This window comes from Protopterus annectens, chromosome 1.part1 (genome assembly GCF_019279795.1).
Source record: "Protopterus annectens isolate FY-2018-M chromosome 1.part1, PAN1.0, whole genome shotgun sequence".
Taxonomy (NCBI): Eukaryota; Metazoa; Chordata; order Ceratodontiformes; family Protopteridae; genus Protopterus; species Protopterus annectens.
In genome coordinates, this window is record NC_056726.1 from 1,695,914,963 (window position 1) to 1,695,927,909 (window position 12,947).

A 12,947-nucleotide genomic window follows, 5' to 3' on the forward strand; every position below is an offset into this window, starting at 1 on the left:
ACTGGTCCCCCACCTAAGCAACATGTTCAGTCACAGCCTCTCATCAGGCTTTGTACTTACTGAAGGGCACACAGGAACAGTTATCCCACTCCACAAAGGGGGAGCCACAACAGACCCTGGGAACTATCGCTGTATTAGCCTGATGAGCCTGGTTTGTAAAGCCATGGAACATATCATCACGGGACTCATAAACAAAGACATTGGTAACCTCCAAACTTTGGACCCTACCCAGTTTGGGTTTGTGAAGGGCAGGTCATGCCTCTTGAACCTGATTGACTTCTTTGAAACAGTCATCAAAGCTGTAGACAAGGGTAAGAAAGTTCACACAGCCTATCTTGACCTCGCCAAGGCTTTTGACACCATCCCCCATTCTAGAATCATAGATAAACTAACTAAACTGGGTACAAATCCATATGTCACAAGATGGGTTGCCAAATGGCTCACAGACAGAACCCACACTGTAAAAGTTGCAGACTCCAAATCTGACTTCAAACCTGTGAAAAGTGGAGTGCCACAGGGTTCAGTCTTGGGTCCTCTCTTGTTTGGTGTTTACTTCTCTGAAGTACAGGCTAACATAGAGAGGGCCTCTGGCTGATGAAGTTTGCAATTGACTGCAAATTAGGTGCTATAGTCAAGTCCCCAAAAGATGTGGACATCCTACAGAAGTGCCTCACTGAGACTGATGCCTGGTGCCAGAGCCATGACCTCAAGCTCAATGTCAAAAAGTGCATTGTCATCCCCTTTGGTAAAAACTTGATACCCATGAACTACCACATAAGCAGCAGTCCACTTAATGCTGAAGGTGTGATAAGAGACCTTTGGACTCAGTTGGACAGTGGCCTCTCCTTTGATAATCACATCACAACAGTAGTCAGGAAATCCTTCTTTGTGGCACATCTCATCACGAAAGGGTTCTCATCCAAAAAAAAAGGGGGTCATTTTTCCCATCTACTCAGCTCTGAATTAGACCCATCATTGAGTAAAATGCCACTTTTGGAATGTACCTCACAAGACATCCGCAACAGCTGGAAAGGTCACAAAAATACCTCACAAAGAGGATTACGGGACTCAAACAGATGCTCTATGCTGACCATCTCAAAAAACGCCAGCTGTACTTCGTAGCATATCATCTACTCCGAGGTGATCTCTGCCTAACATACAATGCTATGTCAAACCCAGAGCTGTTGGACATGCTACACTTAAAGAAATCCCAATCCCTCAAAGCTACATGCTCCAGGGACATAAACCTTGTCATTACAATAAACAGAACATGCTGGAGGGATAGATTCCTGTCCCAGAGACTTCCTGTACTCTGGAACATGCTACCTATCTATGTCAATCAGAGTTACTCATTGATGAGTGGATGGGTAATAGGAAATTCACCTTCTGTGGCTCTGCTTGACAGGGGCACAGGAAAATAATCATCTTGGGTGGCAAAAGCCAGGGGACCTTGTTAGCTAGGCTTACATAAGCCCTTCGGCCGATAGCCTAGTATCTACCTATGAACCTATGACCTACATGGACAGACTGAAGGCCCAGTTGCTGTACTCTGTACCTTATAGGCTGCTGAGAGGTGACTTGTGCATGGCCTACTGAGCAGTCTTGGACCCTGCCCTAATGGGAATGCTGCACAACTGCACATCAAATGGGCCAAGATATCACTCTCTCTAGGGGATATTAACCTAGTCTACAACATTAACAGGACATGCTGGAGAGACAGATATGTCTCCCATTTCTCTGGAACAAACTTCCAATTCACATAAAACAGTGATCCTCAATGACGCTATTTAAGCATAACCTGGACAGCTGGGTGGCAGATCATAAATGGGGGGTGTCATCTGTGTTCCTCTTGGATAAGTCAGTCAATGCAGGTCATAGACCCATGTTGCAAATATAGACAATGCAAATAGGTCAATAAGGGAACAAGGGTATAACATGGCTAGGCTTATAAAGGCATTGGGGCTAATAGCCTAGTAACCTCCTATGAACCTATGAACATTAATCCCATTTGCCTCTTTTGTCATCTAGTAGATGTCTAATTAATGTACATGTGCATGCATAAGGCACAGATGTATCAACTCAATAATAGTACATCACAGTACTATCATTGGGCTGGGGCAAAGGAGGCAGACACCTCAGGCGGACTATGTTAGGAGGCATGAATCTTGGTGCCAGCACTGATTTTATTAATACAGTCCATGTGCCAAAGAGTTTCAGTGTTCAGTATGTGTTCGATTGCAGTAACATCACTCAAAAAATTAAGGCTGGTAACACAACTTCTGTCAAGTCTAAAGCTTTAATGTTATATTTTGCTGTAGCTACCTCTACTTTTTTAAGTTCTCAATTAGGAGAGAAAGAGATGATTTTTTTATGGTCCTCAACTTTGATTTGAATACCACCAGATCAGGGAACTGACATTTCTTTTTTTTTTTTTTTGCCAGAGGTGAGTTTGACTAACTTTTTTAAAAAAAACAGTTTAATATTTCCAGATAGAGTTTTGCTGCCATTTCAGTTTGTGTGCCCTTTTTCTTTTTTTTTTTTTTTTGGGGGTGGGTTATTGAGTACTATCATCATCAATCTGATTTCTTCACTTAATAGCTGGAAAAATATGGTAGCTTCAGTTTCATTTTGTTATAACAAGACATTTTTATTGAATTGTTATAAACACATTTTTAGTAATAATGTATCATTGATGTTACACAATAAACTGCAATCCAAAGTGTATACTGTGTGTACATGATCTGTATTCAAGAGCATCCCTGCCACATTTTTTTGCACTTTCTAGTCATTCAGAAAGATTACAATAAATGTACAAGTAGTCTAACTTTGTGGTAACCTTTATGAATCCCTTCAGCATTTAAACATACAAGAAAATCTGTAGGAAAACTAAAATTAAGATGAAGAAGGTGTGAGTTATGTTTCTGTTGTCTGTTCACTTAGAACAGTGTACGCTTAGTGTAGGCGTTAAAGAATCCCAGGGAACATTTTTCTAAGTATAAGTTATAGACCAAGAGCTTTGTAGAAATCTCTTTTGCCAGAATAAAAAGAATAATAGCAATTAAATAAATAAATAAATTAACAATTATAGTCATGTTTCCAGGACAAAGCTTATGGCTAGACTCAGGTTAAATAGCTTATGGAGTTCTTTTGCCAGGGCATGTTTAATACTGCTTATTAAATAGCCTGGTTTATTATCAAGTGCCATGGAGGCAGTGTTTTTGTTTTTGACAGCACTTGCAGTACATGTTTTTTTACAGATAATGGGCAGTTGTCAGATTCAGGGATAGGGGTGGTTTGGATAGTTTTCTTCAGAGTAAACTTTATACTGAATTTGTTTGCCAGTATGTTGGCAATTTCCTGTAGGACAGAGTATGTGGTGCCATTCTGCATGAATTCAGTGCATGTTAGGTGTTATTTCTTATTTTCTTGAAGAAAAGAAGAATTTGTAGCTGTCCTTGGCTTCAGATGTTAACATAATTTCATGGACTGCATTGGTGGACTTAATACTTTTCAACATTTAATAAATTTACTGATATTTCCTTTGACTTGGTGGTCCTTTTATCTGCTATGTACTTTAATAAACATTTTCCTTTTACTGTAGATTTTATTTATGTCAGTGGAAATCCAGGGTTGTTGGCTTTTAAATTTCCCATTGTTTTCCAAACTGGATGGGATTGCCACTCCTATACATTTTTCCAAGTGGGGTTAGAACCTTCTTGCAAAACTATTTGCAGTAACAGTGTCAGAGGTCATGCTACTGTGAGAGAATTTCAAGGCTTTATCATAGAATTTGGTGAAATCTGTATATTTCATATACCTGAAATCTGATATATTGGTTTCAGTGAGTTTAGAGATTTAAAGGAGAAGAAAATTAGCTTATGTTCTGACTTAATCTAAGATGAGGATTTAAGCAAGATGGTGCTATATTTATAAGTATTAGGTCAAGAATATAATGTTCTCTAGTAGGGTTAGCGATAATCTGACACACAGAGGTTTTATTGATTAGGTCTAAGTCTTTTGGCCATATCCTACATTATAGGTGTAATTACTCCATTTTATTTAGGGTAGTTAACATCTCACATAATAATAATGGGATTTTGCATTTATGGGGTGTTAATCAAGTGTGTTTCTAACATTTCATGAAACTCAGAGAACATGGAGGGTGTTCTGTAACATGAAATAAACTAATAGTTGATCCTGTTTAGTTTGATTTGAACAGAACAGAACCCAGGTATGGAGGTAACACTTTCTAGACATTTAGACCAAGTCTCAATGATTACACAGACATGGGTACATTCCAAATGGTGGAAACCATCAAGATCAGGTAACATTTTCAGATTTCTTTTGTTGACCAGAGCTACCTTAATGTGGTCCTCTATAGGTTTTATACATTCATAGGTAAGTATATCTTGGGGTCATTTTAAGCCAAGCTACTATCCCTTTTTCTTCTTGAATTAACATATTCTTTTTGGTTAAAGATTGGCCTTACCCATTCATTGACCAGTAATTGTATATTACCCCTAATGAGAATAATGGGATCATACCATAGATAGGTTGTGGGGACACATTCATGGGATAAACCATTTAGAAACTGCCCCTGTCCATTAGGAGTGTGGTGGGCAGTCCTGGGGTAAATGTTCTGTTTCCCATCCATAGGTCCAAGTTGCACTTGAATACAGACAGGGGTGAACTTTGTCTTATGTGGATGGGGAGTCTGTTCCAGAGCAGCAGTAATCTCTGTGAGATATACCTGTCTCTCCAAGTCATTCTGTTGATATTGCAAAAGAGTTTTAGATCCCTACTCAAAATATTTCTGATGCCATTTGACTTGATGTGCAGCAAATCCAGTAGTATTGGGTTGGGGGATGCTTTGTATGCTAGACACAGGTCACCTCTTAGCACTTTTAGGATTATGAGTACAGTGACCATGCTTTGAAAGGTCCATGTAGGGCATGTTGTTTAGGCCTTGCAGCCTTTTATTAAGGTATCTGTGTGGGTGATGCAATTGTTGCATGTATCTAGATGGCATTATATTCAATGACCGGCCTAATGTGTGCTGAGTGAATGTGGACCATGACATCCATAGATATTGACAAAATCCCTTTGCTTATAAGCTGTGCAGTATAGGAGGACTTTCTTACAACAATGGACACATGTTATTAAAAAGTTAGGTCACTGTCCACATATGTTCCCAATTCTCAAAAAACTGGGTCAACTCTTAGGGGGCATATTGTCAATGTGGTAGATCCCTGGGGTATATTACTGCCCAAAGGATATGACAATTAATTTTTTGGCATTTAGTTTCAGTCCATGATTTTGGCACCAGTTATTTATTTGGGAAAAATCTTCCTCTGGGGTGGCAAAGTCATTTGGGGATTCAATGACTGCTCCTAGCTTGCAGTTATAAGCAAACCTAATCAGCTAGAGCCTTTTAGTATGGTTTTTACTTCAGAAAAGTAGATGCCAAACAGGAGAGGTCCCAGTACAAAATCCTGGGGAACTTCACAGAAGACTGTTCTCTTTGTGGAGGTAGCTTCCTAATTTTGATTTCCTGCGGCCTATCTGTGATCCAGTTTGCAATTTACAGTTTAGTTATATTATCTACTATGTCTGAGAAGTTATGCTGATATGGGGCTATGGCGGAATATTTATTTTCTGAACTCTGCCTAAAAAACATTATGGGTGCAGCAAAGGATTTAGCCAGTATGCAGAAGCTTTTAAATGAGAGCTGCAGACCATGCCTTTCAAAGTGGGATTGTCAAGCATCCCATTCCATGCTGACACATACTGTATCCCCTGGAATGATACTAAGTATTTAGCCAATTGCAGAAGTGAATTATCTTTTCTTTTTACCTCAGTATCATTCTTGAAGAAGGAAGGATTCTGTGTAAGACCAGAGTCTTGCCTGCTTTTGTGATATCCATGGAGAGTTCTGACATATCTCTCTTCATATACCTCAGAGTTGTGTGCCATAAATCATTCAAACCCACATGTGCAACAACCATGTCATTGTCCTATTTGTTTGGTGAAAGGTCCGAAATACCTTTGAGACATCAGAGATTCTATCTCCTGAAAAACAGCTCACTGTCATCTGGCTCTCAATCATGCATCTTTCCATTCATCTTCAGATAGTAACAAACTTTCAGAAAATAAAATCTGCATTGTACTTCTCTTCTGCTAGCTCTTCTCTCTCATATAACATAATAAACTGTGCATTTTGCAGCTTTTTTGAGATAATTCTAATTTGCCAAAGGGGCCAGGCTCTCTTTCTCATATTTTTATCCATTTTGATACTACTGTGCAACACTTACAGGAAGTACCTTTGACTAAGAACAATAGTATATCATCTTAAAGTAAGCCTAACGTCATCATCAAAATTCTTGCCTTGCCATTTTGTAATTATTTTATTTCTGTCTTATTCAATGGCATGTGGGGTAATATCATGAACTTCACTGGAATAATTATTCTCATTAATAAACGATTTGTTTAAAACTCGATTGTTGTCTATTTATTTCAACTGTATTAGACAATGTGCTGCTCATTTTTTAGCCCAGATATTGACGAAACTTAGCAATCTTAATGTCTCTCCTCCCGTTTGTACAACTCATCCACTTTAGCCTAAGAAGCACTTTTTTTTCTCATTACAGTAAGGCTCTGATGCAAAGCCAAGATCTATATAACACATGATTTGATCCATATGTTCTTAAAATAGGGCAGTCATCTGAGAACATCTTGAATTTTCACCAGCACTTTCTCTCCTTCTTTGGCATAAGCAAAAGGTGCCATATCCTTTCAAGTAGCCTTCTATTAATATGAATATGCTTTATGATAATGGGAAAAAATGACTACTCTCTGTGTTTGTTTGTTCTGAGTTACTTACAATAGCTCTGTTGAGTGAAAAACTGAAAACTAAAATGATGCCAGTGACAACTAGTATCAAAGATCTTGCATTCGTAAGGAACCCCTCCCAACAAACCTGGAACCACTACAGTAGGTGAACTTTATCCAGTGTAACCTTTATTTAGAATAGCTGTAGCTGCAATAAGTTCTGTTTTCTTTTGTGGTGAACTTTTTTTCCAGTATTTGCTCTATACACTCAGCATGCCTGTTGGTAAATATTAATTGTATAATTTGACAACAATCAATGAATGGATATAGGCAGTACTGGATTTATTCACAGCTACCATGGTTTGACTGAGGGTGAACCATGGCCAAAAAAAAGGTGACACAATAAGACGTGGCTCCTCAATACCTTTAATTAAATAAAATCAGTATCAGAAAATAAATAAATAAACAAATAAATAAATTGGTAGAAGCTGTTCCTTTTTTTTGGGTGGGACACTTCTTTTATGAGGAGTGAAACTCAAATCTTCAACGTGCTAAATTCAGTGATGAAGTAAGTGCCATTATGCCTTATACATACCTGATGACAATTGTTCATTTGTGACCATCAGGAAAGCAGAAAGAAGAAGAAGAAGGTAAATTTACTCCTTCTGTACATTAAAGTAATTCATTGAAATAAAGACTTCAGATAATTGTACAATAATAACAGCAGTAACATACCGTTGCCATTCTTGACCTGGTCAATAGGTCCTGCTGTGTGCGAGGGGGTGGCTGGATCATTATTATCTCCTAAAGATTTCTGTGAACAGTCCTGCAGATGAAAAAGGAGGAATTAAGCATCAGTGTGGCACATGCTGTTCTAACACATAAATAAAATCACAGTAGACATCTTTTCTTGTACATGTTGTAGTATTTTTGAATAAAATATTAGCACTGATTTATGGAAAAAATGGTACTTTTTAATCATATGTAAAGGTAAATGGCAGTGTAGCCTATCTTTGTGTAAAGTATAGGATCTGGTGACCAATGAAAGCCTAACAGGAAGAAGTGGTGTTTAAACAGGAACGAGAAGACGAGCTGAGCAACCATCTGTGAATGATAAAACACAACTACATTGTATGAAGCATGAAGTTTACATAAAAAGAAAATGACAATTCAGTACGTGTTATGTCCATTCATTGGTATGCAGTGAAACAAGTCTCATAAATCATGACTCAAAGTAGAGCAAAAACAGCATCAAAACCCCAAACAGACTAAACACAACATTCTGCAGAGGAAAACATCTATTTCAAGGCATTAAACAGTAGTAAATATATTTTACTTTCATGTGAAAAAGGGTAAACGTAATAAAAAAAATATGCTTCCATTTATTCCAGTTTACAAAGCATACAAGACTGCACCAAATGATATCTGCAAAAAAGTTATATCTGAGGCAATTTTGCATGACAAATGATAGAATTTCACTTGTTTTTTGATCATGTAAGGTTCCAGATGAGTAGGTTCACATGTTCATAGATTTGAGTATGAGTCTTATAACATACTGGCCTTCAATAAGGTTGGAAAAAAATACTTTTATTTTATTTAATTTACATTTCGTTACCAGGCTGGTCCAACTGGGCCCAAAGGTCCCATTTCAGAGGAAGTACATGGAGAAAAGATCCACAGTAATACAAACAAAAACTCCATAGTAATAGAGAAACAATCAACAAAGAACACATACAAAAATTATAAAATAGTAATACATTTACCTTGCAGTATTAACAGTATAACATGATAATATGCAAAGCATAAAGAATGAAAGGTTTCAGAAATAAAATATGATATGTACATACAGAGAGATTATGAAAAAAAAAACTTAAATTGAATGCAAAAATTGATAAATGTTCACTAATGAATACCCTGAGTATAATATATGCTGAGTTAAATTTCTGGAGAGAAGCCAGTAAAAATCTAGTTAAATTGGTCAAATAGAAATATGATGCATGGCAGAGCTTTTCAAAGGATAAGAAGGTTAAAATATAAAACAGAATTCCCCTAGAGTAAGGACATATCCAGGAATATGAGGAGAGACCCCTGTAGTTAAAGCTATAGAAAAACTTTAATACATTAACAGAGGTTGATAAGGGTCAGAGTTAATGAGAAAAAAGCATAGCCTTAGAGAATGTAGGATTGTTTTATCGTGGTTTAGAGCAGGAGCATGGCTGAGAGTTTATAAGATGTTCTTGAAACATTTACCCAATGTTTGCATTTTCTACATCCCACACATATTGTCATGATTGTATTTAATGAAAGGAATTTAATGACTTTTTCCATGTGGTGTGTGTGTGTGTGTGTGTGTGTGTGTGTGTGTGTGTGTGTGTGTGTGTGTGTGTGTGTGTGTGTGTGTGTGTGTGTGTGTGTGTGTGTGTGTGGGTGTGTGTGTGTCTGTGTGGGTGTGTGTCTCATTATTGAGTAAAGGTTGAACTAAGGTATCCTTCCTGCATTAGTTTAGAAAATTGTTCCTTCTATATATTGTATAACAAAGATGTAATTCATTGTGACCTTCCCACAAAGCTGCAAACATTTTGATGACCTGGGCTTCATGCACTACAGTGCTATTCAAGTAAAGAATTGCTTTACCACTGGAAGTAAATTGTCCACAAAACCAAAACTATGAAATGTTCATCATATTGATCACTGTTGCAGCACACTTAGCTACATGGGTTATATCATGCAAAAGATGTAACAGACGACCAACTTCCAAAGCTTCATGACACTTTCCATGCACCTAAACTGTCAAGTAACTTAATCTAAGGAGATTAAAAGGCAACTTAGGGAACAAAGCCCTGCAGATCTTTATTGCCACCGAGGAGTACATTCCTCTGAGGCTTTTAAAAATTAATGTTCAGCTTGTGCTTTCCTTTGTTGGGCAGATAAGATCCCTTTTGGGCAAAAAACTTTCAATTTTAATTTTACTAACATTTTATTACTTTCTTCTTCAGGAAAGTTATTTTAAACCTAAGAGTGTTGTGATTTAATGGACTGTCTCAAGACTGTTATATACTTTTAAGTGGGGCATTCATTTTTTCTGTCAGTTTAAAAGTATAAACTAACTAAAAACATATTTTATAAGTATAAATTGTGTTATGTTTCCTTTTGGGGATGACATAATGTTGTAAAGTAATTCTTAATGTGTTTTTTTCTGTCAAAAAATAACTTTTGTGGACTGGCAGTTTTACCACCAATTGCTGCTCATCTTCCCTGGAAAAGAGGCACCATTTTCAGCTTGACCATAGAACAGACTATCAGTCCCATAGCTGGTCCTTCTTCCAGTCACAAAAAGGAAAAGTTAATTAAACAGCCTTTGCCACCACAGCAGGCTAGCAATTTTCCTCACCTCACTCACAGGTGGAAACCTCTGCTGTGGGCTTTTGTTGTACTTCAGACCCCTAATGTTTTACCCCATATCCCTCTGGTGTAGTACCTACAGCCACTATGGACCTGGGGTTAGACACATCCTCTGCTGCTCTTGTAGTACCCTCAATGGGCAAAGGAGACCCACATGTTTCAGTCTTGGGAGAGGGAACAGAGGTTTTCCTGTTGTGTCAGAATGCCATGTCTATCCCTGGGGAGTGCAACTGCTGCTAACAGTAATACAGTTGGTCCAGTTTTTCCTATCAAAAGAAACAGAAATCCAAAACATGTATCTACTCTTCCTCAAATTTGTTTGGATAGGAATACTTTATTAGGTCTAGCTTGGAGTTTAATGCAGGCTATTGCTCTTTATTGTAATGTAGTTTGTGGTAAAAGAAGGAAGGATTCCTCTTTTCTGAGAAGATTCAAGATTCTGAATCTGAACAGGTAGATACAGGGATGGATAACTGTTTTATCACCTCAGATTACTTATTCAGACTTAGAGGAGAGCTCAGTTTCTGATTCTCCATGAAAGGGGTTCTCTTTCTCTAAGACGATTGCTAGAATGTGCCAGTGTTTTCAGAGGGAGAACACAGGTTACTCAGTCCCTCAGAAAATGCTATGAATTATTACAGAATGAATTAACAGAACCCGCACCCATTCCTCCTGTTCTGTAGCTTTAGACAATGTGTCTGTTAATGTCTGTAGATTTCCTGATAGCCATCTGCCCCTAAAAAGGCAGACAGTATGTATAAAGTGTTTCAGTCTTTTAAATATAAGGCACTATTCCCAAACCTGACCCAGCAACTTTAGCTTTTGTTGATCCCAGTGTTGCTAAACATTACCTAATTCCAATCCTACTCTTTCTGTTAAGGAAGGGAAAATAATTGATAGGTATGGGGAAACAAGTGTATACTTCTGCAACTTTGTTTTTGACCTTTGGAATTGTCACCCTGACTCTGCCACAACTTGCTGTGAAGGAACCGTTAGTCTGTTTTTGCTGTCTTGCATTTTGTATTGTTTCATTGCCTTCTTCTATTTTGCATATTGTGATTAATTTTCTTTACACTGTATTTTACTTGTATTGTGCTATTAACTGTGAACTTAGACTAGGAAAGAGACCACAGCTGTGCTTCTTGTGACTACACACAAATTGTAAACTCAACTGTCTGTCAAGTTGCTTGCCCTTATGTTAATTTGACCACATATCTCCTTCCCTCTTTTTTTTCCATTGGATATTGTGAGTAAGTACACAATTATCATTTTGTGAAATCATTCCCTTTCAACTATTTAAATTTATTACAACAAAGAAAAGACACAGAAAACGCAAGAAGCTACAGGCAGACACTGCCCCAAGCTAGTAAAAAGTGGGTAAAGTAAAGCACAAATCCAAGAATACGTAAAATTAAACATTTATTTGTAATAAAAACAGCGTTTTCAGCAGCCACCGTAACACCACAGCTTCTTCAGCATGACCTTTTTTAAAAAAAACCGCCAATTATATAGATGCATTACACATGACGAATGATTCCAACAGTTTAATTTAAAAAAAAATTAATATCATATATAAAAAAATAGACAAAATATTTGCTTTAAAACCTAATTTAGTTTATCAACATAATTGAAAAATATCATTTTTACATACATAATATAATTTATAATTGCTACAATATAATAATAGTATAAATAAAAAATAATAAAAAATAATAAAAATAAATATAAAAATTAAATAATAAAATATTTTAACAAAATTTATTATATTAAATAGTAATATACCTTATAATAAGTTTATATATAATGTAATAGTAAATAATATCAACAATAAAAAAAATAAAATATAAACAACAAAAATAAAAAATAATATACTATAAGGTTGTAAATAGTGTAAGTACAGTACTAATTATAATAATAAAGGTACTTACAAGTTCAAACAAAACCTAGTATGTAAAATAACAGTATATGTTAATAGATGTTTTCTATGTTTAGTATATTATGTGTAGGTAAAACTACTTGTAAATAACTAGGATAGTAAACTAATGATAGTGTATATATAGGTAGAAAAAAATAGCGTATATGCTAGCAAAACATTGAAGCTAACAATTGTAGAGAGAGTGAGTTGTAACACATGAATTAGACACAGTATACTACAACAGTAGGACACACTGTCTAACATCTTATTAGAGATACTGAACTGGAATGGCAGATAGGTTTGAACTCTTAAATGCTCCAGGAACATTTGATCTTTGTGTTTTCACCAGTTTACTAAAATAGAAAAAAATTTGACCAGAAAAAAAAATGAAATTTACTATTAGACTTAAATTTATTATGTATGACAGTATCTATTCAGTTCTTTATAATGTTTCTTTTATTAAGATTATAAGATATTGATTTATTTATTTTTTGATTATAATTATTATTTTCAATTACTTATTTTATTACTGTACTTATGATTTTATATATGATGTTATTACACCATAAATTATGTTAAACTAGGAGGTTTTCTAATAATAATTATATTCAATATACTGTTATTTTTTTTATATTATTTTATTTTGGATATTATATGCATCATTATGACATTAAAGGATTACTTTTGTTGTAATTGCAACTGTTTGTTTAAGTAGTTTTGGTGATACTAACGTTCCGGGTTAGTTATTATGCATACACCGGCAAAATTTATAAGCAAATATTTTAATATTATGTTATTAAAC

At 36.0% G+C, this 12,947-nt stretch overlaps 1 protein-coding gene across 1 annotated transcript in view; it reads right to left on the minus strand.

The window, feature by feature from the left end:
- The window catches only part of LOC122816615 (pancreatic secretory granule membrane major glycoprotein GP2-like), a 501,830-nt gene that overhangs the window by 117,984 nt on the left and 370,899 nt on the right, over positions 1 to 12,947 (minus strand). The window contains exon 8 of the mRNA XM_044089528.1: positions 7,564 to 7,654. Coding sequence (XP_043945463.1) covers positions 7,564 to 7,654 — 91 coding nt within the window. The remainder of the gene's footprint in view (positions 1 to 7,563; positions 7,655 to 12,947) is intronic.